Source organism: Prosopis cineraria, unplaced genomic scaffold (assembly GCF_029017545.1).
Source record: "Prosopis cineraria cultivar Desert tree isolate PC_DT_omini unplaced genomic scaffold, ASM2901754v1 PC5, whole genome shotgun sequence".
NCBI lineage: Eukaryota > Viridiplantae > Streptophyta > Magnoliopsida > Fabales > Fabaceae > Prosopis > Prosopis cineraria.
The window spans coordinates 5,275,960-5,302,012 of record NW_026555336.1 but is presented as its reverse complement, the minus strand read 5'-3'; the positions used below and the strand labels follow the sequence as shown (position 1 = coordinate 5,302,012).

The 26,053-nt window shown below is 30.9% G+C and overlaps 3 protein-coding genes across 7 annotated transcripts; 2 read left to right on the top strand and 1 right to left on the bottom strand.

Annotated features, from left to right (window-relative positions):
• Positions 1 to 12,236: 12,236 nt before the first annotated feature.
• Positions 12,237 to 17,162, top strand: LOC129312184 (protein phosphatase 2C 29-like). Its single transcript, XM_054954808.1, has 4 exons — positions 12,237 to 14,220; positions 14,802 to 14,915; positions 15,958 to 16,222; positions 16,352 to 17,162. The coding sequence occupies exons 1-4, from the start codon at positions 12,478 to 12,480 to the stop codon at positions 16,474 to 16,476; spliced, it is 2,247 nt and encodes a 748-aa protein (XP_054810783.1). The 5' UTR covers positions 12,237 to 12,477; the 3' UTR covers positions 16,477 to 17,162.
• Positions 17,163 to 19,421: 2,259 nt separating this feature from the next.
• On the top strand, positions 19,422 to 22,145 carry LOC129312208 (uncharacterized). 3 transcript variants are annotated; one of them, XM_054954845.1, is made up of 3 exons: positions 19,422 to 19,652; positions 19,741 to 20,271; positions 21,864 to 22,145. In XM_054954845.1, exons 1-2 carry the CDS (start codon positions 19,475 to 19,477, stop codon positions 20,256 to 20,258), a joined length of 696 nt encoding a protein of 231 aa, XP_054810820.1. In that variant the 5' UTR covers positions 19,422 to 19,474; the 3' UTR covers positions 20,259 to 20,271; positions 21,864 to 22,145. The 3 variants fall into 3 exon arrangements, with proteins under 3 accessions (XP_054810820.1, XP_054810821.1, XP_054810819.1); XM_054954846.1 differs by lacking the exon at positions 21,864 to 22,145 and adding an exon at positions 20,721 to 20,855; XM_054954844.1 differs by lacking the exon at positions 21,864 to 22,145 and having other exon boundaries at positions 19,423 to 19,652; positions 19,741 to 20,535.
• On the bottom strand, positions 20,656 to 22,659 carry LOC129312207 (NAC domain-containing protein 71-like). Of its 3 annotated transcripts, XM_054954842.1 has the most exons (5): positions 22,321 to 22,651; positions 22,077 to 22,208; positions 21,694 to 21,980; positions 21,344 to 21,622; positions 20,656 to 21,228 (listed from the first exon to the last, which is right to left on the bottom strand). In XM_054954842.1, the coding sequence occupies exons 3-5, from the start codon at positions 21,952 to 21,954 to the stop codon at positions 20,983 to 20,985; spliced, it is 786 nt and encodes a 261-aa protein (XP_054810817.1). In that variant the 5' UTR covers positions 21,955 to 21,980; positions 22,077 to 22,208; positions 22,321 to 22,651; the 3' UTR covers positions 20,656 to 20,982. The 3 variants fall into 3 exon arrangements, with proteins under 3 accessions (XP_054810817.1, XP_054810816.1, XP_054810815.1); XM_054954841.1 differs by lacking the exon at positions 22,077 to 22,208 and having other exon boundaries at positions 22,471 to 22,659; XM_054954840.1 differs by having other exon boundaries at positions 22,077 to 22,655.
• Between the last annotated feature and the right edge of the window lie 3,394 nt (positions 22,660 to 26,053).

The window sequence follows — 26,053 nt, the reverse complement described above, 5'->3', positions numbered from 1 at the left end:
TTTCCAGATCTCTAGTTTTTTATTTTGCATTTAAATTGTTAAAAAGAAAATCTTAGCATCAATTGTTATTAATTTTAGATTTGAATATTTTCTCTACTAATATTTTTTCTACTACTCTAATCTTTGTAATTTTTTTCCTAATCTGTTACTCTACCTCACTCAAGAATTTAAGAGAAAAAAACCAAAAGATAAAATAAAATATGATGGAGGGGCTGCATTTCTTTTTTTATAAAAAAAAAGCTCATATATATATATAATAGTTATTTGAAAATAAATGCTATATAGTTACCAACATATAGCAGTTATTTAATAACTTAACCATATAGTGGTTAAAAATGATTATATATTGGTTTAAAGAATATATAATGCCATAATATATAATGGTTAAAAACTTATATAGCAAAAAATAATCATTATATACGGCCTATTTTATATTAGTGAAATAATAGTTTATAAAATTTTATCATCCATAATTTAACTAAAATATTATAAATATACCCATATACCCTATCCATTAGTCCGACACATTTGATGATTTTAGTGATTTACTTCATAATGAATAATACATGTTTTTATTGTAATTACTGTTGGTGTGATTAACTTTAAATTTAGCATGCATGACTAAGGACATCAATAAATATCATCTAAGATAGTTTTTATTTTTTCATACATATTCTTTAAATTATATTAATTGAATTATAACTCGTTCGACCAAGATTCAACCATTAAATCTTGAACCAATGTGTTGACTAATTTCATGTCCAACCCAATTACAAAAATATTACATTTCATCTCATTTTCTCAAATGCCTCAAGGTATAGTTTTTTTCATACTTGGTGCCTTGTTCCATTTTTTTTAGTTGACAAACAAAACAGTTAAAGGCGCGCATATCGAACTTACGAGCTGTGCCACATAAGCGAACTTAGTTTATGTTTGGTATATGAAAAGATGCTTTATGGGGGGGGAGGAGCGAGAAATGAACCTGTATTATTTTCTTTTTAAATACATTTTTCTTTTTTATATAAAATGTAACACTTTAAATTTTCAAATCGATTCACTTCATTTATAGGGTAATTAATTTTCATCACACTAATTTGAAATAGTAAAAAAACATCTATTATAGTAAATAAGAGTAAATATAATTTTTAATGAACCCTATCATGATAATAAATGGTTCATCACAGTAGAAAGAATAAAAAATATTATCATAAAACTCTACCATAATATAAAATGGATTACCGTAATAATTAAAAGTCAAAACAACTTCATAAAATCTTATCATGATAGAAAAAAAAATTCTTATAATAAAATAGATTTTAAAATGAACTACCATGATAGAAAAGGATCTACCATAATAGCAAAGATTACACATAGCAAATTAGACCTATGTGATAATTTAGAGATTAAATAAATTAATTATAGAAGTATTCATATTTGTATGAAAAAAAAAGTATCACGTAGTTTAAGAAAATTAGTTAATTATATTAATTGTGTCTAAAAATAAAAAAAATTGTACTACAATACCCTTCATTGATTGTGTTAATCAAACTTTTATTAATTGTTTCTTATAACTATGAATGATAAAATTATAAGGGGTAATTTAAAAGTTTACAATAACTGTTTATTGAAAAATATGATTTTGTTTATATAAAAACAACAAGTTAAAAGTTTTTCCTATAAATAAAAACATAAGGGGTATCAAATAGGACCCCATTGAAAAACAATTATTTTAAGTCCAAAATGATGTTCTAAATCTCATTTAGCATTGAAGCATGATTTTCATAGGATAAATTGTCCAAAAATAGGTTTAAAAAAGGTAAAAGTATCCAAAAGGACCTTTCTAACTAAAATAGGGGCATTTTTATAAAATTTGGGTCACCCATTGCGGCCAACGCCTCTTGCACCATGGTAGACAACACAATGGAAGTAAGCCATGGCCAAAAACATCATTTGTTGCAACCAACATTTCATTATGTCATGCTATAGTGGACCAGGCCATATCAATTTAATTATAAAATGAACAGCAATTATAAATTTGAAATATGCATAACTTTTTACACACACATTTAAATTAAATGATTCAAGTGTTTACAAAAAATTTGTCACAAGGTCTAGTTATTGGCTTTAATTTGGTACAAAATCAACTTCAAATAAAGATTTTGTTCGCTAAAACCCCATAAGGGCTCCAACACTACTTTTCAAACAAAACCCATCACCAAAGCTAAAGCTCATAGGTAAAACACTTGACCACATGATATATAAACTGAACAACAATTTTAAACCATACATATGTGGGTATACTTAAAATTATTATTGTTAGGTTACAAATACCCAATAAAATAATAATTTAATAAGATTCAAAAACTTGCCATAAAACAAATTTTGAACCAAAACATATTTTAATCACTTCATATAAGACTATGAGAGTAAAAAGCAAGCCTCATGACTATAATGGATCAAGTTTATCAAAATACAAGTCTACGTGTTCAAATACAAAATAATGCCTTAGGTTGGTATACATTAAGGGCAATATGAGGCTTACACAAACTAGGTGATGCCCCACACCACTACTAGCCTCTGATGTTTTTTTGGTTGGATTTTTTCTTGTAAAAAATTAAACATAGGGAATGAAACACAGAAGTCTTAATAACCAATAATAATATGCCATTATACATGCCAATAATGTGACACCAACCTTATACCCTTCCTTTTTCAAATCAAAGTTCATACTTGGTACTATTCACCTTACTAAAGGTAAGTTAGTCCAAGTCTTGGCAAGCCACTCAATGTGTCCAACAAGAGTATATCATGTGAAAAAGTTCATTTCCAAATAATAAAATCCCTAAATAACATCCAAACCCAATCATGCATACAAGAATATTTCAAGCTAATATGAATCCAAACAATTTATCATAATTCCAAACAACTTATTTCATCGTGAACATAATCACATATATACTTTTTAATTCCACTAGCAATAGAATTTTCTAAACAATTATTATACACTTTCCAAAACATATATTTCCAAACAACAATAATTTTCATTAAAACTACATACCACTAATCACAAAACACATACATAACATAAAAGTAAATGTTACTTTTACTCCTTAACTTCCTCTTACAAGTGTTCCCCCACTTTCAATAATACTAACACCACAATCTACATGATATATAAGACCAAACATAATTGATATTTGTGATTAAAAACTTATCACACCCAATCCTAGGGTTAGGTTAACTAATTTCATAATACTAGTTTGATCCCATACACTTTAATCATCAAACTTGTCACACTTAACTCATTACACTTCTAAATCATGAATTTAAACCTCAATCACCCAATCATTAATAATCATCACCAATACAGTGTAGGTTTTTGGATTTTAGCTAACAATCATCATAAACGCCATTAAAACAACTTTACTTGTTTAACCTCAAAATAACCATCAAATTAAAACCCAATGGTTGGGCATCACTGAAAACAAAATCCTAACCCACACCATCACTTAAACAAGCTAGAAGAGAGGAGTAAAGGGTACAGGGAAGATTAGAAGTCTCATCTCAATCCTTTATAGCCACAAGAATTCTAACCAAAGTGGAGGGAATACTAGAACCCTAATAGAGGCCAAGAAAATTGCACCCAAACCCTCAAAATCTCCCTTATGCATTTCTGTTTTAAATAGAAATATTTTTGCAAATTTTGCATCGTCTATTGTGGTAGACATATCATATGCCACGACGGATGGTGCAAAATGCTACACCTCACTTAGCCCACAACTGCTAGATCCGGGTAGATACCTAGGTTGGACCCTAATTAACCATTATACATAATTTTAAGCCCAATTTAAATCATAATTAAGTGTATGTACAATTAATTAACCTCAATCACACATATTTCCTCAATTAATGCCTTCGATTCATAAAAATTCTAAATTAAATCTTCAATACACATATTTCCTTAATTAAATCTTCAATATTTAAATATTCTTATCTTTTTCAATTAATTTCTAACTCAAAAACATAAAACACTTTTCTACATGCCAAACATCCCCTTTAAGAGCTTCCAAATCACTTGAACTTTGGCAACTTGTACCAAGTTCTGGTGTGATGTGAACATTGAAAGTCCCACTAAATTTGTCTTTGAAGTGCTCAATGTTACGCATGCGCAAACTTTGCTGCCCATTTCATACTAGAAATGTATATGATTTATTTTTTAAAAAATTATTAATAAATTTTATGTAGCGCACCTTACTATTGTTTTGAGAATTTTCTTACCATACTCTCATGTGAGATGAAAAAGCTAAAGCAATTAGAATTTACTTTTATTCTTCTCTTTACATTACTCATAACAGTTCCATAGAGGAAAAATATTATAATAACCATTTTATTCTATTCACTTTATAATAACTCCTAAATAATGATAACAATGAGATTATTGCTTCCTTTTGTAACACTCTCCAAAAATGGAACACTATTTCATTTAATTCTATTAAAGATTAATATATAATTTAAACCTTGAACTATAAGTTTGAGGGTGATTTAAATCCTAAATTTTTAAAAAGTATATTTTGAACTATAATCAATTAAAGTTAGGGACTTTTACTCCCACCATTAAATTTAAATAAATTTCTATAAGTTTTTTTTTAAAAAAATTGAGGGTCTAATGTGTCATTTTTACCAAATTTCATTGTCCGTCTTTCTTCTAACCTCATTTGAGAAAAATCGCATATTAGAATCTAATTTTTAAAAAATTGATGAGCGTTTGTTCAAATTTAATGTTAGAGTCGAAATTACCTTAACTTTAATTGTTTAGAGTTCAAAATATATATTTTAAAAATTTAGAGTTTAAATTATCTCTAGATCTATAGTTCAGGATTCAAATTGCATATTAATCCTTCTATTAATAACTATTTTATTTCATTCCATCCTAAATCATCAAACTGAGAGAAAGTTTTACCCTTAATTCATGTTAAAACTTATCAAAAAATCATAGACATTTAAAATTTGATAGAACAATATAAGGTATAATTTTTCCTTCTTTTAAATTAATCCATGTCCATTTGTTCTTTTGACCCTATAAGCCTTTTTATTTTAGATATATTATACTTTTAATCATCTAATTTTATATAATATTTTATTTTAATTTTTTAATTTTATAAAGTGTATTTTCAATCTTTTAATTTTAATACCATTAGTTTTATTGCATAAATTTTTTATATTAGACTTTTAAATATTGACTTGTTAGGTTTAATTTTTTTAAAAAAATAATAATTAATACAAAAAATAATTATTTAAAATTAACAATGTTAGGGTCAAAAACTAAAAATATACTTTATAAAATTAAAATATTAAGTTAGAGAACCAAAAATATATTATAGTCTTTCATTTTTATCTACTTCTTTCGTTAAAAAATATGGGGCATTTTTAATTAGATCTCACCCTCAATAAAATGGTTGCATACTTTCAAACTAATCCTATATTTATATATTTATTTCTATTAAATATCCTACAATAAATATAAAATCATTATCAATAGAGGTACTTTTTAAAAAAAGGTAATATTTACACCTTGAAAGACTAAAAATATCTTATATATATTTTAACATATGATTATTTAAAAAATATCTTATATTTTTAAATAAAAAGTAACTTTTACTGTGACAAACCAAGTCTTTCCATCTAGATTCGAATCCTCTTAATTTTCATTATATTGAAGCAAAGAATAAAAGAAAAGGTCAAAATCATAACTTATAGTTGACAAAATCATTATATTAAACAAAGGGATCGGATCTCTAGCTTCTTTTTCTTTTTTTTTTTTTTTTTCCATTCTACTCTCACTGCTTATTGAGATATGGAAACTTATGACAAAAAAGTATACCACCGTGTGTAATTTTATTAAAAGCTCAAAGGTGCAAATTAAATACATCATTCCAACGTTAGATCATTTGTAGATCCTTTATCAAATTTAATTATGAAAAAGTAACCTCCCTAAACTTTTTTCGAGCATAAAGGAACATTATATTGGAGTTTAAGGTTTGGGCATTTTCTTCCCGCACTAAACTTTTTTATTTTTTTGGCGAATAATTTGACCACTTTTATGTAACTTTAAACCAATGTTCATTCCACGAACAAGACAAATTAGCGAAATCTCTCTGTTTTCATTTCTTTTCTTTTCTTTTCTTTTTTTTTTTAAGTAAGGAATACAATCTTGCAAGTTGCAAGTAATGTTAAAGGTGTGCATGTATGAATTTGTAAGTGTGTAGGATTTTTAGAATTTCAAAACAAAATAAACCTAAATATCAATACGTTACTTTTTGGGCTAAATGTGACCTGACGAACAGTTACAAAGCCATTCGGTCATTCAATTTCAATTATTTGAACGAGACACACATGGATTTAAAATTGATATTCATGAATTTAGGTGAAGTTTTTTTAATTTTTTATAAAACAGAAAATTTTCTCTCCTATTCTTAAAAAGACAAAACTTTATGAAATTTATATATTCTCAACTTCAGAGGATCCGTTCTTGATAGACATGGATACATACTAAATTCAATACATACTTCCTCCATTTTATTTATTTTTCTTATCCTATTTATAAGGCAAAGAAAATATTTATATTTTGATAATATTTATATGCTAGAGTTTTTTTTAATGAATGATATAGTATTTTATTTTTAAAATATATATATTTAGTAAAGGTAAAGTTAAAAATCTATTGAATTTTTAGATATAGTTAATGAAATTTAAGATTTTTATTGATTTTTGTTGAAACATGTTGAAAATAAATTATAAATAAGATCGAAAAGAATATAAGACATTTTTAAGAGTGATTTGATATTTTAAAATATAAAATACTTTAATAAAAATAAATTTTTATTAATTATACTTGTTTTAATATTACGCTTTCCTTTTTATTATATTTTTCCTCTCTATTTAATGTTTAATAAATAACGTTATATTCAATTAAGAATATTTTTAAAATTTATGTTTGTGTTTTTAAAAGTATATGATTATAAAATATACTCTATTTAATAAATTTTATTAGCACCAGTAATTTTGTTAAAAAGTATATTATAAATTGAAATGGGAGTATATATTTCGCGTTTCGCACCTTTTTTCTCTTCACCTTGAAAAATACACTAAATAATCATCGCTGCTGCGTTTGACATTTATAGTGTTTCATTAAATTAATCCATTAAAGTGTACCCCAAAAAAAATATTCCAATAAAGTGGATTACCTTTTGACTTCAATGGAAAAGCTTCCCTCCCCGATTTTTCATAATAATAATAATAATAATATACCAAATAAAATAGTAACTTGCCGCGTCCAGTTTTCGTGTGAAATATTTAACGAATTATTATATCCCTAAACTTGTACGGAATGGAGGGTAAACAATTACTAATTAACAACTATACTTTGGTACTTAAATTTGGTTAAAGTCAAAACTTAGTCAATTAAGATTACTTACACCTGGTAATTCAATCAATTAATTCGATAACTTTATTGAGCATCTAAATTCAAGTATAATATAAGTTTTGTTTTTAATTAAAAAAACCAAAAATATATCTTTTAAGATATTTCATATTGGAAAGAGATCAAGTTGCAGTTGGGGAAGACAATAAATAAAAAGGAAAAACACTATTTTAATTATTACACTTTACTCAAGTTTAGATATAAATTTTTATACTTTTTTTCAATGTTTTAATTTTTACATTTTTCTTTATCTGTAATATTAGTTCTTATATTTTTAAAAGGATATTGGACATGGCACAAACAATGTTAATAATACTAATATATTAATTAATATCGTTAATTTTGTGCTTACATGTCAAACTGATATTAACGAATTTTTTAATAAATAAAAATTTAAAAAACTTATATAAGATGAAATAAAAATGCTGACCTGAACTCTTAAACGGTCAACAAAACACACAAATTTTAAAAAAAGTGGACCCTCATTTTTTAAGGTGCAAAGGAGTCCAAATCAATCTTTTTATTTCATCTGATGTAAGCTTTTTTTTTTAAAAAAGTTCTCTTTATAAAAAAATATATATTAACATTATCTTGACATGTAAGCATAAAATTAATAATGTTAATTGACACATTAATATTATTAACATTATTTGTGCCATGCCACATCAATGTCCTTATGAAAATATAAGGACTAATGTTGTAAATAGAGAAAAACATAGAAACTTAAAACACTAAAAAAATAGTGTAAGAATTTATATCAAAATTTGAATAAAATATAGAAACTAAAAGTAGTTTTTTTCAAGATAAAATGTAAAACATGGATATCTATGATAATGAGTCAGCTCGTTGCGTTTTTGTGTGTTACATACACATACACAATGTTCGAAATTTGTCACATGATTTACTTCATCCATTAAAGACATTTTTTAAAAATTAAATGTTAAAAAAATAAGACATTTTTAAAATTTGGGGGTTTTTTCCAAGCTAGTGATTTTTTCTTAAAGAATATTGACTGTCGAAGAATAATATAACCTTTTCTTTGTGGCCGGATATGGGGAAGATTGACTTTGCATCTGCCATTCTTTTCTCCTTCACCTCAAGAAAATTGCTATGTGGGACTTTTTTTATTTTGTTTTCTCTTTTTTATTAAAAAAGTAATTTTGCAAACCATTTATTTGAAATTTTTTTCAAAACAAATGAAAATGTGATTATGGTAATTTTAGAATTAATAATGGATGGCTTATGATAATAATTGACCATAACTGAAAATAATTTCTAATAGCCAAATATAGTGTACTTTAAAAATAAAAAACAAAAAAACTCTACAATATATATTTCAATTTTAAAAAAAATGCTTTGACAACATTTAAATTTAAAAACACTTATCCAAATAATTTTTTTATTTTTTATCCTTAAAGATAGAAATCAATCATGCCCATAGTTATCAATAACAAGTTGCCTGTTTTCAATGGTCTTTGGTTTTTAATTTAAAACAATATTAGTCAAACGGTTTTATTTATTTTAGGTAGGGCCGTACAAAAATCCTCCAATTCAGTTTGGTTTGGTCTGATTCGAGACAAACCTGATCCTGTTTAGTCTAGATAAAAATTGATTTTTTCAGGATAAAAAAGGCTAGACTCTTTTTTTGGGTTGAATTAGATAAAAGATCAAGTATCTTGACCACTTGATCTGGTCCAATCTATAAATTTATTTAATATAATTATAATTAATTTATTAATTATAATTATAATAAGTTAATTTATAATAATAATTAGTATTTTCTTTTGGTGTTGTATACTTGTGAAGTCATGAACATTGAGCAAAATTTTAAATTGACCAATCTCAGTCTTCTCCTTTTATTGGTGAAATTTGTTATGAACTTGATATAATGAACTTTAGACATGTTGAAGGTTGTTTAATTTGAATTATTTGTATTGTAATTGAAATACTTTTTATTGTTGTTGTTGGAGACTGTTGTGAGTTTATAATTGTTGTTGTTATAATAAATTTTATATGACTATAATTAATTTTATTATGTTGAAATAAATTGCTACCTCTCATGGATAAAAAAAATACAAAGTGAGATGCTGGATAAGATCGAGACTTGTCACCTAGTCCTACTGGATTAGTCGAGTCTTGTTCGACTTCAGGTTATACTAAGATCATACCAGATCATGGGTTACTTAACTCAATCCTTTTTATAAAAAAGATCAAATTTTGAATTAGATTGAAGTCTTATCAAATTAGTTCTTTATGTAATTTTAATTTTAGGTACAAGCAATTGCGAGTGTGTTAACATTTTCTCTTGACTAAATCCCCTATGAATATAAAATTAAAATCCTCTTAAAAATTACAATTATATGCAAAAAAAAATCACATTTATTTTTGTTCGTGAAATTAAAAACAATCATCTCATAAATCTTTTAAGAAATAAGCTTGGACTTTCAAATTTTTTTGATAACTTCCCTAATTTTGAAAAATACAAAATGTTTGTCTTAATATAATTTAGAAATGGTGATGATTCAAGGGATAACATGTGAAACTGACAGTTAAATTACATGAGAAAAAAGTAATAATAATTAAATCTCGATAAAATTTTATGACAAATAAGTTGTAAATATCTTGCAACTTCAAAAATTTTAATTACAAACAAAATATTTAAATTTTAAATATAATTATTTATTTGCAATTAAAATAAATTTATGTTTATAATTATCTAAATTAATATTAATAACTCATTTTTTAAGTAAAAATTTTTGTCACAGAACATACTTATCATTAATTTACTCTTTTAAAATTTTATTGCCATTCTTCCTACGAGGTATGTGTCTACTATTTCCAATGATCTGTTTTGGTCTAATTTGTTCATATATATATTCGTCAAGTCAAACAGTTTTATTTCGTCTAGGAACTATTAATTCTTTGCGTGTTTCTTTTGACAAAACTAAATGTGAATTCTTACCCAAAAAAAAAAAAAAACCTACATGTGAATTCAATGTATTCAAGTCTTAAAATTAGTTTTACTAACTATTTATGATTTATAAATAGTGTAACTCCTTCTAGATCTATATTACACACACATATATTGATTAAAAAAGAAGAGCTTAGAAAGAGGTTGAAGGGACATGAAATTGAGATATAAATTACTTTCTCTATTTCAAATTATAGAATACTTTTAAAAAAAAATTTCGTCTTAAAATATAAGATACTTTAAATATATTAAGGTTTCATTAAATGTACCAATTTTAAATTTATTTTTCCTCTCTATAATTAATTTTTGTCCATTCTCTTTTCAATATATTAAATGTTCGGCATTTTTAAAAGTTTATATTTTTATTTTAAAAAGATAAAGTTGTTAAGTATATCTAATGAGATTTATTAGTATGTAAAATTTTATCTAAAAATACCTCATAATTTGAGATGGAGGGAGTATCATAGATAAGATAGTTGCTTTTTAAAAAGGGTGTTTAGAACATGCATATGTAGTTAAAGAACAAGAGGGGTTTCTAAAATGCTATAAATATAAAAACATGTGAAAAAGATATTATAACAAGATATGTGCATCTTGTGAATCAATTTTAACTTAATAGATGATATCACCTAAGTTTGTATGGTAAAAATTTATGCACAAATTAGGTTCTAATTAATATAAATTTGTGCAATCTCAAATATTAGAAATTATCAGAGTTGCCAATGATCTAGCTGCCATAATGGCACCAAATCAGCCTTCAAAATCGTTCATAAGAGGAAGGCAGCATGTTCGAAACTTTCCAATGGGTTGTATTGGCAGAGTTGGTTAACACTGCATTGTTAAATTGAATTTGATTATTTAATTTTGATAGCTTTTAAAAGTAAAAGTTAACCTATTTAGTTATAATTTAATTAGTACAATTTAGACATGCAATGACGTAAGGAAAATGCTGTAGTGAAAAACCAAATTAATGTGGTGGCAAAGGCATTTGAAAGTGTTTAATTATCACATCGCGAATGTGGGATCCACATGGTTGACGTGACCAGTTACTTGTTGGTCACTGAGCATTCGTAAGATGCCATATGTAATCGTGAATTGTTCAGCCAAGGAATATGGAACCTTTGTGTTTTTTTATCATTATTTTCTCTACACTTTTCATTCATAACTATTGACATCATAGCATTAAGTGAATTTGATTTAATCATAAATTTAATGAATGATTACTTCTTTTAATTCTACTTATAAATTATTTTTAATATATTTTATTAAAATCAAATAAAATTTTAAATTTCATTAATTTTATCTTAAAATATATTAAGTTTTTGTCTTTATTTTTAATGAATGTTCTTAAATTTCATTATCGATAAATATTTAACAAGAATAAAAATATAAAAGGAGTATTAAGAATTAATAAATGTTTTATAAATAAGATTAATTTTTTTTCTTCCTACCCTATAAATATGATTAAAAGAGCATGATTTAGAGAAGTGAGGGAAAAAAGATGATTAAATAAAGAGGTTCTACTTCTGAATTGAACCAAAACTTTACAGTATGAGAAAGAAAAAAAAAATCTAAAAACAATATATATATATATATATATATTTTGAGGGAATGGCAGGGCTTATAAAGAAAAAAATTAGTTGAGTGCCGAACAAACTGAAAGTTTATCTCTCTATATATATTTTTTTGGGTCAAACTGAAAGTTTATCGATTTATAAGTGAAGCAATAAACTTGCACTCATCGACGAATCTTTGAGTTGTGTTTTGCTGCTATTTTTTCTCCCTCACTGCGTTCTACCTATTTTTTTTTAAGACGAGCAAAAACAGTTTTTTTTATAGAGAGAGACCAACATTTTTGTCTTCACTCTCACTCAATCAGCTTCGACTCATATAATTACATTACTGCCACTTCCCTCGCTTTACTTCCTCCTCCGTTCTTCTTCTCTTGCTCTGTTTTTTTCAACTCCGCCGGAAAACCTTCAATGGTTTCTTCTTTCTTGCAACACAGTGGAGCAAGTCAAATGTGATGGGAGGTGGATTTTCCAAATTCTGTTCCTGCTTTGAACCGCTAAACAGGACGGCGACGACGAGCCAACCGGACCAGCAGGATGGGATTTCTGCGCCGACTGAGCCTTTGGACGGAACTATAGGCCACTCCTTCCGATATGTCAGATCTTCATCTCGCTTGCTTTCACGCGGTCACTCGGATCGCGACGTCTTTCCTTCTAATTCCCTCCGCTTCTCTCCCTTCCATGAACCCGTTATCAGAGTCCGACCCGATTTCCCGGAAACTGGATTCAAGGCCATTTCCGGAGCTTCGGTGAGTGCTAACCATTCGACTCCGAAAACTGTTGTCCACCTGGAAGACGTCTGCGATGGAGCCAATGATGGTACCACTCCTGAAGGTGGCGTGAGGGGAAGTATTGTGAATGGGTTCGAAAGCACATCTTCGTTTAGTGCTCTTCCGCTTCAGCCGGCGCCGAGAGGAGAGCCTCACTTTCTCTCAGGTCCAATTGAGCGTAGTGCTCTCTCTGGGCCTCTTGAGCAAAACAACGCCACCGCAGAAGATGAAAGCGAGGTCCCTTTTTCGGCTCCTCTGGGTGGCTTTTATACCAAAGAGAAGCGCAAGAGAGCGTTTTCACGGTTGCGTAAGGCATTTCATCCGGCCAGTTCGGAGAAGCAGCAGCCAGGAGCGGTTTCGGTGTTGGATTTCGTGGGCAGAAAGGAAGCTCCGGCGAACGAAGAGAAGCCGGAAGTGAAGAGTGAGAGTAGTCATGTTCAATGGGCGCTTGGGAAAGCAGGAGAGGATCGGGTACATGTGGTTGTATCAGAAGAGCATGGCTGGCTGTTCATCGGCATTTACGACGGCTTCAATGGCCCTGACGCGCCGGAATTCCTAATGTGCCATCTTTATCGTGCTGTTTACAATGAACTAAAAGGTTTGTTCTGGGAAGCTGAAGGCGCAAAGGAAACCAATCCATCAACTTCTGAAAACACCATGATTGGCGTAGAAGAGCTCAAAACTGAGAGTGAAATTTCAGTGTGCGTAGAAGATGCAAATCCCCTGATTTTTCAAGCTGAAGATAGGCGACGCAGGCTATGGGAATTTCTTGAAGACGACGATCCAGAAGACGGTCTCGATCTCTCAGGGTCAGAAAGATTTGCATTTTCCGTCCATGATGCAATCAACGTCAGAAATGCGGGATCAGCAGTTAGTAGACGGTGGCTGCTATCAAAACTGAAGCATGGATTATCAAAACCCAAGAGGGTCCATGGTGGTAAGTTGTCATCGTCGATACAATATCATCAAGAGAAGGTTGGAGCGGAGAAAGAGAAGTCTTCTGGTGGAGGAAGGAAGAGAAAGGTGGGCCCCGTGGATGCTGACTCAGTGTTGAGGGCATTGTCTCGGGCTCTTGAAGCCACCGAACTTGCATATTTGGACATGACAGACAAGCTTCTGGATTCAAATCCAGAACTCTTTTTAATGGGGTCGTGTCTGTTAGTTGTTTTAATGAGGGACGAGGATGTGTACGTGATGAACGTAGGAGATAGCCGAGCCATTGTTGCGCAATACGAGCCCAGAGAGTTAAAATCTGCAACGGAATTGAGTTATGAGGGAAATAATAATGAGTCAAGCACAGAGAGCGTAACTGAGGAATTCTTAGCTGGAGATGAAAGAGCAATCAAGTTGGAGAATGAGGATCCTGGTCAAGAAATGAGGCTAGTTGCATTACAGCTTTCCACAGACCATAGCACCAGCATTGAAGAGGTATGCTCGGTTTATGGATTCTGAACACTGTATCAGGCTTATTGACTCCTCATCATTATCTTTCAGATTCTTCAATCAAAACTAAGAACTAAGGTACTCAAACCAGACCGGACCGGTCATTAACATTAAACTGCTTAAAACACTGTTTAAGGGTTAATGGTAAAAAACGTAGTTGAACCTTGAGAAAGCATTCATCAACAAAGCATTTTATTAAACTGGTCAAGACACTCATTCAACAGTTTATTAGTTCAATTGACCAAATTGACCCGATTGTTAATATTATGATCAGAACATGGTCATCCATTATTGATGACAAGTGTGTGATTTAGTTGGGATATTGTACAATTATTTTAAAAAACTATACACCTATCATGATTTGGGAAACTAATTGGCAATCAGAGTTTTGAATTAGTAATTTGCATTATGAGTAATTCGAAGTTGTTATATTCAAGGCTAAGCTGGCTTTATCTTATTCACAGATTCTTTCAAGTCCGAAAACACTAGAAGCTTTCTCTGCTGTTTTTTTTTTTTTACTGGTTATGTCAGTTGTTCAGTATAAGTGGGACTTCATTCTTTTACAGGAAGTGATCAGAATCAAGAATGAACATCCTGATGATAGCCACTGCATTGTCAATAACAGAGTGAAAGGTCATCTTCAGGTCACCAGAGCATTTGGGGCAGGATTTTTGAAGCAGGTTTCTTTCAGGATTTTTTTTTTTTTTTGGGTTTCAATACTGTTGTGTTATGCATGCTTATCAATTCTCCTGAGGTGTGCTTCTGATCTCTTATCTCCTCACTTCAAAAACAAACCAATACGTTGATCTCTTATCCCCATGATTTTCTTATATATTCTTGATCAATCCTTTTGGCTTTGAGCTCTGGTTCTCAGGTGGCACAGTCTTGATTAATTAATTTTGAGCAACATCAGTTTTTGTTGTATACTACTTTGTTTCTAATATTGCACATGGAAAATCAGTTCATAACTCTCATTATCCCTTGGTGCCTTGCAGTTAGAGGGAGGTCCTACGCTTCAGAGAGAGTCATAACTCAACTGTCTATGGAAAAATACACCATTAAATTCTTGATATTAATTATGCTTAATGATAGTCTACTTTACCAAAATAATTTAAATCATTTAGTTAGACACATCCCAAATCTTATATATTTATGATCTATTTTTTAATTTCTAGATATGGAACTTTTTTATCTCTAATAGCCACTACATGTGTGTCTGGATTAAAACTTTCAAAAGTGAAATTTTTATAAATTGAAGTTTGTAAACTGAAGTCAGAGGAAAACTTTGTTACTGTAATGAGATTTATATTTGAATATTTTTTTTTCATTAGTTAGTTTAATGTGATTTATGTTTGTAGTATACATTTTTAATTTCTTAACATGATTTATATTTTGATAAATAAACGCAGAAGCGAAAAGCCAAAAAATCAGCCTCTATGCCAACCTTAAGTTTGCGTCAAAGCCATTTTTCTACCATTTTTATACAAACAAGATTTTTTTGGATCCAAACTGACATTCGGGACACAAACGGCCAAATCTCAGTGTGGACCACCCAGACCTCAAACCTCAGTTTTAAACCAAAACTTGTAGTGCCTACTCTGAAATAGAATTCTGCTTATTTGGTCATATCTCTTGTTTTGTTTGTGACTGCATAGACTTTTCAAGTATTTTATATTAATTTATTTATACTTACATGATGGTATAATTTGCATGGTGGTGCAGCCAAAGTGGAATGATGCAGTGCTGGAAACGTTCCGTGCAGATTATATTGGCACTGCTCCATATATATCCAGCTCTCCGTCACTATGCCACCATAGATTAAGCCAAAGAGATCAGTTCTTAATCCTTTCATCTGATGGATTGTATCAATATCTAACAAATGAAGAAGTGGTTTCTCAAGTTGAGAACCTGATGGAGAACTGTCCAGATGGAGATCCAGCCCAGCATTTGATAGAACAGCTACTCCTTCGCGCAGCCAAGAAGGCTGGTAAATAAGAAATTTCTGATCTTGTTGAATTATCTCGTGTTTCGTGGTAGTACATACAGTAGAATTGTTACCAGGAAAATTCTGGAATGTCAGGTAGAGTTCACATTTATGGAAAAGGTGATTTTGCAGGAATGGATGTGCATGAGTTGCTTGATATTCGACAAGGAGATCGGAGGAAGTACCATGATGATGTTACTGTTATGGTGATATCACTTGAAGGCAGAATATGGAAATCATCTGGGAAGTATCTGTGAGACGTTGGATGTGTTTGGATACCTCTTCATAATCAATCATGGCTCCTAGAACTTTGTTTTGAAAAGGGAAAAAAAAAAAAAAAAACACCTCAAACATTCCATTTTTTCTTAAACTCGCTTTAGGCTCTGAAACTCCTTTGTGAGAGAGATTATTTGAAGCTCCATATGATAATCAATTATTTTGAAACTCCGTTTGATAATCAATTTTTTCCATAATGAATTTTATCCAACTGAAATCCAAACACAAGATCTTCTTGAACTTGCCGTGGTCACAGAATCTTTTCATCTCAGTGAGCCTCCAAGCCAGCTGATCCATTTTTCATGAGTCGTCGCCTTCTTCTTCTTCAGTTCTTTCTACAGAATAAAAGAATGGCTGATGTTAATGTCAATAGGCTGCCATGACCATCGCAGAGCTTCATCAACAATGCAAATTTAATTGCAAATGAGAAAGTTTCTGGAAAATCTCTTTCATCAGAAAACATAGTACAAATCTTTTTATTCTTAGCAGGCCCCTTTTTGTTTTCGTTTATGTTGCTTCAAGGAAACCAGAGGAAGTTTGGTGTACATTAATGGGATATGGCCGTATGGGAATGTAAGCATACATGTATTGACTGAGCATTGAACAGCTGTAATTGCTTCAGAACCATTGAGATTTTCTTTCTTTCTTTCTTTGTTCTTTTTTGAACCGACAGAACCATTAAGATATGTTTGTTACAAATCATTGCAATGAGATAATAGTCCCTTTGACTTGAGAAAGCTGCACAGAATATTGTGAATGTCAAACGTATTGATGCCTTCGTTTTTCAGCAATTATGCCTTAAAGCATTCCAATAAGTGCGCGCTTCATTTCATAATGTATCGAATTAAAATTTGAATTTAGTAGGGGAGGTACTCATCCGATTGCGTTTCAAATAAGATTATTTTTAAGCAGAGGAGGATACTTGAACGCAATAAAAAAATAAGAAAAAGATTTTTTTTTTTTGGGTGATCTGAAAAGAAAAGGAAGAAATAGACAAATGCAGAATAGCCTAATATATTTGAACTTTGTAACAAACTTGTTTAATTGTTATTTTTTTAAATTTCGGGTTAATAATTGGTGATAGCCTGCTTCGAAGTGCGATCCTCTTGGTCAAGTTGAGTTTTAGATGCAAAGCTCCAGTTCGCAAATATTTTTTATACAATTTAATTTAGAAAGTTTTTATCAGCTTGTTATCTACTTGTGACTGAGCCAAGAGCCCAAGACCATGAATTAGAAAGGTAAGTTTCTTAAAAAATTAATAGATTTAAAAATAATTTAGTAATTAAAAAATAATTATATATTTATTAATTATTATATTACTAAACTTTGAATTGAAAAGTTGAAAAAACAAATTTGAATTTAGAGAAAGAATATATGAAAAGAAAGGAGTGCAAAATCTAAAAGTCCATAACCATAATATGTAATTTCCCAAGTGACCATCATCATTGCTAAAGTCATCAATTAGGATCGAGCCCGTCAAGCCGGTCCTTTTAAGTTTAAAAAATTTCAAGGCTGAGTTGTTAGTTTAGAATATAAAATGACAAATCTAAACCCTAAAATAAAAGGGTTGATCCTTTTAAGTAATTTTATATTTTTTAAATTTTAATATTAAAAAATTTAAATATTACACTACTAAAATCCTAGCCTCATTTTTATGAGGATAAAGAAAGAATATATAAAAGGCTTAATATTTTTTTCATTGATGAGATTCCACAAAGAGAAGGATAAAATTATATTGATATTGATGACAATAAAAATCATCAACATTTAGTTGATGGTGCTAATAAAGTCTAGTTGTTATTAGTGTTAATTTTATGATGTTGTTATTTTTATTAGGCATAAATTTATTTTTCTAGACTTAATATTATATGTAATAACTTCTTGAGATTTTAAATATATTTTTTAGATTTTTAATTTGAAAAATGGAAAAACAATATAGGGCCTTCGCCCCTGAAGGCTAGGGTTAGACTAACCAAAATGAAGCTTTGAGATATAATCAAACTTAATAGAGCTAGCCCGTTTAAGCCTTAACCCTTTAAAGTCGGGCTGACCTTAACTGATAGCTCTAGTCATTGCTTGTACATTCCATGCAAAAGTGTCAATAAAATAGAAGATAAATGAACAAATTGTTCCTAGGCTAAATTATAGATATAGGAATGCTAATAAATTTATTTTTTGTGTAATGATTTTTTATTTTAAAAAACAGTGCGATTTGATTCTTGTCATTAATAAAAATTAATTTTAACCATTAATTAATTAAAAAATAATAGAAAATGACATTAAAAATTTAAAAAGACAAAAAATTACAACAAAGAAATCTAAAAATTACAGACAAAATATAAAAAAATTACATGACAGGATCGGTAAAATTTTATTTGTTCTTTTACATAATTTTTGATATTATTTTTAATTAATAAACTGTTTTCAAAAATTGATGAATTCAAAACCTTCTAAATTTATAATTTTTGAGTTGGTCCAAAAAAAAAAAATTATTTTGGACTGTTCAGATTAAGTTTAAACGATCCAAATTTAATATTTTTATTTTTTTATATTTTTAAAATAAAAAATATATAAAAATTTTAAAATCTATTAATAAATATACTTATTAATCTGATAATTTAGATTTAATATAGATATTCTAAATTTAATATTAAAAATTTAAATTGACTTTTTAAATATATTCTGAACAGGACAGTAAATTTATTAAAAAAATTAATATTAAATTTAAATTATTTATATTAAATCTAAACTCTTAGATTGATAAATATATTTATTAAATTTTTTATAATTTTTATATATTTTTTATTTTAAAAATATAAATGAAAAATATTAAATCTAAATCATCAAATTAAATTTAAACGGTTTAGATTAAGCCACTGTTTTAAAGAAGAGGCTGAGGGAGAGAGAAGCCGACTCCGCGAAAATAAGGATAAGTTGTTGTGAGGACTGAGGAAGTTAACGTGGAGGTGATTTGAGCATATGGCTTCGGGTCTCTCAAACCCTGTATTATCACAACAGGGCTGGAAGAGAAGCACCCCTTATAGCTTATTCGGTTGGAACATTGGCAAGAACAAGCCTGACGACAAACCTCAGACTAAGTATCATGACATCGATCTCACTTTCCCAACATCTCTTCTCAATAAAACTTTCTTGAAGGGTCCTCTCTCTCTCTCTCTCTCTCTCTCTCTCTCAAGTTTCAAACTTGCAGGTCACTCCTGACCTTCAAAATCCTGTGAATTGATCAGGTAAGGATCTCAAATGCTGCTATAGGGCCACAATCGATGGGTTCAGCGCGACAAAATTTCACGAATCTTGCGACTTCAAGGGGCCATGCGTGATTATAGGCTACACAAACAAGTCTTTCAAGTTTGGGGCTTTTAACCCTGAAGGCTACAGAAGTACTGATGATTACTATGATACTTTTGATGCTTTCTTGTTCTATTGGCCTGACATTCAAACCCAACCCATTGTTCTGCCCAAGGTAGGTGGCAGCGGCGCGGCTCTGTTCGATTATGCTCGTGGGGGCCCACAGTTCGGGGCCGATGGGCTTCTCATTGGGCCCCCCTTGGCCCCAGTTATGGGGGGCTTTGCAGGACCTGACACGAACTCTGGTATTGGTGACCTCAGGCAAGCCAAGTCTAGGCTGGGATTGTCTTATGCTAAGAGGGAAGACGGCAAAAAATCTCTTTTTGGGGACGAGTCCAAGGCTACCCTTGAAGAAGTTGAAGTTTTTTGCAGCCCTCAAATTGCTAGCTTGTACTAGAACATCATAATGGGTAACAACTAGTCATAATGCTACTATTTTGCCTTCCATGATGATGAAGCTTCTAATTATGGTATAGTTCAAAATGTTCATTCCTTGAAGCTTCTAATTTGTATAGGTTAGGCTTAAAGAATTAGCAGGTATAATGAGTTTTAAATGCTTCTCAAAGCAACTTCACAGTGTAATGTCTTGTCAACTTGGAAAGTAAACTTCAACTCAGCTCTTTTTATTAAAGAAAAAACTGAGTGAGCAGAATCAAGAGTCCAATTTGTTTGCATGCATTATGTACATGTTACTTTAGCTTTCAACTTTGACTCTTTTAGCTTTAGAAATTTAAGCGTCAAGATGCAGTAATGATGAATCCATAAGCAGTAGGCAGAGCAGAAGAGTATGCACATATAGAATTCTATGTATAAGCTTATTTTATTGATATTGATACATAGACGGCTGAATGTAAACCAGTTTCTGCATGGTGAAGCCGATAAAAGTGTTTATTTCCAGAGCAGACACTATAACACTAGGAGGGATACATCTAGTCCATCTGCATAGGAAGGGATCGCACATGCGCATAATTTTTACTCTAAGACGTACGTTAAAAGGCGTTGTCTTAGAGAGAGAAATCCCCCTTCCAACGAAACACCAAGAAACTTTTGTTGACTTAGTCCCACAAGGGTTGGACCTTCAAGGGCATTGAAATTGTCTCGCCTTCAAAAATTGCAACTTTTCAGAACGGTTTTGGATATCTGAGTGAATTGATATGATCAAAGCCTTCGTGAGATACATCTTCATTTCTATAGAAGTAGCCAACTTGATCGAGATCTTCAGCAAATTCAATTTCTCCATTTACATTTGAGTAAGATGAGGAGGTTGAATTTTCTGTTGGTAGGAATGATTGCCATGGATTCATTGAACATGATAAGTCGTACTGTGGAAAGTATCCAGACATGGCATCCTGTACTTGAGGGTAGTCCTGCAGAGTTGGGGGAGTAAATAAGTGAAGTATGAACTTGAGAAATGTCGCTGAAATCTTGCTAATGAATATGAAGTTCCCTTCTTTCTTTGTTCCTAGACTACAAACGTAATACCTTGGAAGAATCCAGAATCAAGTCAGGCGAGACATAAAAATGTGAAGGGTTGATGGACTCCAAGGAAGAAGCTTGCTCAGGCTCTGCCATGGTTGAAGCCACATGGTATGGACAAGAAGTGTTGGGGCTTGATTGAGACGATACATCACCAAAGGTCTTCATTGAAGCTTCTTTATTCCCACCGGTGCAACTGCTTCCTGCTACCTTACCTTTTTGTTCTTCCTGCGAACTCTTAACCTTCTCATTCTTCTTCATCACCCTACACAAGGCAAAACCACCCTACAAAGGGCCAAAAAACGACCAAATTCAGCCTCATTAAGGCCCGTACATCTAAAAGTAATAAAATTTACCTGAAAACTGGGAGATGAGTGATCAGAGTCATTGTTGAGTCGATACTCATGCATGATCCACTCAGTTCGATCCCCAAGTGGAGCTCTTCCACGATAGAAAACAAGAGTCTTTCTACATCCTTTAACAGTGAATGGGGTTGACTGACACTCTATATTTCTGTCTTTTCCAGTGGCTTTCCAGTACCCAGTTTTGGTAGCTCTATTTGTTCGCGATCCATTTGGGTACTTTCGATCTCGTGGACAGAAGAAAAACCACTCCATATCTCTCTTTGGGAGGAATGATTTGTCTGCATCATATATACAGTGCAAGTAAGCACAATAAATATCTTTTCCTATTACCATATATTTGTGTAATGCAATGCTATTGCTATTTTTTTTTTTACCTGGCAACTCCCATGGATCAAATTTGTACAATTCAATGACTGGGATAACCTCAAGTTCTATTTCAAGCCCCTCTATTTTTCTCTTTAGATAATATCCTATCAGTTCTTCGTCTGTTGGGTGGAAACGAAAACCTGGCGGTAATGGTGCACTTCCCATTCAAGATCTCTCTGTTTCTTACTTTTATATCACTAAGAAAAATAAAATAACCCACAAGAACTGAGGCAAAGAAAGAGAGAGACTCACCCCACCCACGAAGCACAAAACTTCAGAAAGATAAAAAGGATAAAATGTGAAGTGTTGCTAAGTAGCCGGAGAATGTGTAATAAACATATGGAAGATCCAAAAATATAAGCTTTTTGTGTTTTTCTTCTGGAGTCAAGTGAAACTCCTTACATGTCAGAATCATTGTCAATGTCTCTAATGGTAGGCTGCTTCAATATTCAGTCACTGAGAGGCTGTTAAGGGAAAAGGATACGAACAATTCTAAAGACTTGAGAGAAATCCCAGAAGTGGAAGCCAATGAATGCCCTGCAAGAGACTGAAACAATTCCTCTAGAAATTCGCAAAAGAAGAGAAGAGAATCAAGAGTAAAATAATCAGAGGCCCTATATATAGAGAGATATAATTTGGCGATGAAATCAGCAGTGGGAAAAAAAAAAAAAAAACTCACATGATACACCGAAAGTTTGGGATTGCTTGCCTCAAGTGCACTATGTACCCCAAAATTCCAAAGTACGTGGCCCACCACTTGAACCAGTTCACACGAAGGATGGTAGTGAAAGTTTGGTGTGTAAAGAGCTTATAGATCAGGAGTCCGGTTTCGGTAAGTGCTCATTGCTGTAATGACATCTCGGCCATTTAAATTTTAATTTAGATGGTTTAAATTTAAAGAATAATATATAAAAATTATAAATAAATTTTAATAAATTTTTTATTTTTAATATGGCCTAGATTTAATTTAAAAGATCTAATTTAATATTAAAATTTTTATAATTGAAATATATTAACTATCCAGATGTATTCTGCACAAGCCATATTACAATTAATCTGGCCTGTGCAGAGTATATCTGGATAGTCAATATATATCAATTACCCTCTAAATTAAATCTAGATCATATTAAAAATAAAAAATTTATTAAAATTATGTTATAATTTTTATTTTAATAAATATAATATATAATAATGTTTGAAATTTGAACTATTCAGATCAAAATTTAAATGGTCCAGATCTCACCACAGTGATGAGTACCCAAACTCGTTTCATAGATCAGGTGTTAGAGAAAAATACTTATAGAGATACTTGTATATACAAATCAGATTTATACTCATATGCTTGTGAAATATGAGTCACCTATACTTGCCACTGAATCAATATAAACAAATGTGCTTTTGTTTTTGCATAGACAAGAGATGCGTACATGGACAAGTTAGTGTAAGGAAGTCACGTGCGAATGAGAGCGGGAATTGTTCTTTCTAGGAGCTGTCATTACCATCAAATTTCTTTCACGTCATTACTGAGTCAGACAAAACAACTTTAACTTTTCTTTTATTCACTGATTGCGTCACCAAAAGTAAATCCAGAAAAGTGCTGAGTGATTTTTCTTTTGTTTTGGAACATTTATTTCAGAAATCATCCCTCCCTCCTCGGTTCTCTTGAACATGTGGTTAAGGCTGCAAAGCTCCCTCCAAACTACCGTTTGTGGGACCAACCAGTCATTGTTTACTCAATCAAAATCTTGGGTAATTAGTGGAATATCTTGCTTACGTATTACCAAAAGCTAAAGCCTAAAAAGGGTGAAAGCAAAAAAAACAAGAACGGAAATAAAAACTATGATTATGTTAAAATAAAATCATAAATTTATTCTTATATTGGAATGATGATTACTATGAAGAGGTTATTCCTGAGAATCCTAAGGAATTAAAGCAAACGGGACCTAAGACTTGCTTTATCAGCTGGTTTAGCTTGTTCTACTGACCTCTGTGTGATATACTGGGCTATGAATCTATTGGCTATTATTACCAGTTTTTGGAAATTTGCAAAAGAGATCAAGGGTAATTAGGTAGAATGCCAATCCCTGCTTTTTAAGTTCAGGGTTGATAAAAAGCACGGTCTTCTAACAGTCATCTGTATGATCCTCATATCAAATCTTAATAGAGGAAAAAAGTTCCTATCTCAGAAATATAATCTCTCAGGTTTAATATTCATCTGAAGTTTGTAAATTTCATTAATGGTCAATTAAATAATAGGCATTGACAGGTTGTAGTGGTAAGACAGACATAACAACGTGATACAATTTAAAATGCTCATACACTGTCTAGTTATCTGGTTATAGTTAATGCCAGTGAATACAACTTCAATTTTAAAGTGAAGATGATGCTTTTCCACCCATCTTCTTGCATTTCTTTGAGCCCATTGCTATTAATATTCATCAGTTTCTTTCCCCCCATATATTAGCGAATAAACGAAATGCAGAAAACAAAAATTTTTGCTTTTCCATACCAGGATGATGATGGAAAGTGAAGACAAGTTCCTATATCATCTTCAATCATTGATTATATCTGGGGTATCGAAGTTGATGCTTTTTGTTTCGACTTTAACATTGATATGTTATTTTCCCGCTTGTGGCATAGGATTTAAATTTGTCAGATCAATGATAAAGATTGCATTTGCATGCATGTATTGCCACTTTTTTTTTTTTTTTTAACATGTGAAAAGGAAAAAGGAGCTCGACCCTTGAGTGTTCTTTTGTTACTGTGTTGATATTTTGATTCGGGTGGTCCAAAGCATATATAACAATCTTTTTAGCTTTCTGATCAAAGCCACTAACCCCGATAATTACGTTCACATTGATTATTGATAGGAAGCAAACGACAATTTTGGATTTATTGAGACTGGAAATGAAAATTCCAAACTAATAATTGAAGCCCTGCTTCCCCCCCCCCCCCAAACACTTTCTTCTGTGGTGGAACGCTGTGAAGCAGAGTTTTCATGGACATGGATTTGTAAAGCTGCCCTAAATCAGTATAAAATCGTTATTATTATATCAAGATCTAAAAATTTTAATCACATTTGGTTCAACTAATAAAAGAGTTTCAGCATAACTAGAGGAGCAATAACGTTAGTGATAGAGCTTAGCTCCAAAGGGTTCTTCATCAATGTAATTTGGATTAGTCTAGGTCCCCCTTAAAATTCCTTCACCCTCTTATAAACCTACAATGATACCAATTGATTGGTACTTGCAATGAGAAACCCTCCCCCAAAATCTCATTATTGAGGATGGAGAGCCATCCCACTTAAATATCCTGTAACATCCAACACTCCTAAATGTGGGGGTTAAGAATCTCATACTACATACCTAACTCTCCGTTAATATCGTTTTTTTTTTTTTGGATTTTAAGCAAAGCAGGGGCTCACATGTAATCTCTGCAAATGCATGACAGCACCAAACCTTTACAATAGAATGAACCAAAAAGAAGAAAGAGACGAAGTACATATTGGGATTGCAATATTAGAACCCATGGAAATTTTTTCATGGGAAGTGAGAAAAACGTGGAGTAGGACAACCTAATCTTTGTCACTGTTTGCATAAGTATTCCCTTCAGTTCCATAGTGCCAAGTTCACGCAAGTCAAACTTATGTTCATTCCAGCTTGTTTGATTTAGAGATATCCTCCGTTAAGTAATGGGAAAGTCACATTCTAGTTTCATTAATTCTCGCTACCCAACTAAACGTGTGGTTGATGAAACCCAAGGCTGCTCTCAAATGGCTGTCTTTTAGATGATTGGGATTCTAATTATATGCCTGACAAGTACAACACTTTATTAAAATAAAGAAAAGAAAAGAGAAAACACTATTAGTCCTTGTACTTTCAGCTTTTTGTGGTATTAGTCCTTATATCTTTTTAATTACTCCAAGTCTCTTAAATTTTATCAGTTTAAAATGTTAGTCCTTATCATCATTGATATAATTAAATAT

Bases quoted from the DNA above. Each gene is read 5' to 3' on its own strand.
- LOC129312184 (XM_054954808.1), top strand. From the start codon at position 12,478: ATGGGAGGTGGATTTTCCAAATTCTGTTCCTGCTTTGAACCGCTAAAC. The intron at 14,916-15,957 runs GTTTCTTTCAGG...ATGGTGGTGCAG, and splicing joins GGGCAGGATTTTTGAAGCAG to CCAAAGTGGAATGATGCAGT. The intron at 16,223-16,351 runs GTAAATAAGAAA...GTGATTTTGCAG, and splicing joins TCGCGCAGCCAAGAAGGCTG to GAATGGATGTGCATGAGTTG.
- LOC129312208 (XM_054954845.1), top strand. From the start codon at position 19,475: ATGGCTTCGGGTCTCTCAAACCCTGTATTATCACAACAGGGCTGGAAG. The intron at 19,653-19,740 runs GTCCTCTCTCTC...TGAATTGATCAG, and splicing joins CAATAAAACTTTCTTGAAGG to GTAAGGATCTCAAATGCTGC.
- LOC129312207 (XM_054954840.1), bottom strand. From the start codon at position 22,233: ATGGGAAGTGCACCATTACCGCCAGGTTTTCGTTTCCACCCAACAGAC. The intron at 21,981-22,076 runs GTAAAAAAAAAA...TATATGATGCAG, and splicing joins TGATCCATGGGAGTTGCCAG to ACAAATCATTCCTCCCAAAG. The intron at 21,229-21,343 runs GTATTACGTTTG...CCAACTCTGCAG, and splicing joins TGATTCTGGATTCTTCCAAG to GACTACCCTCAAGTACAGGA.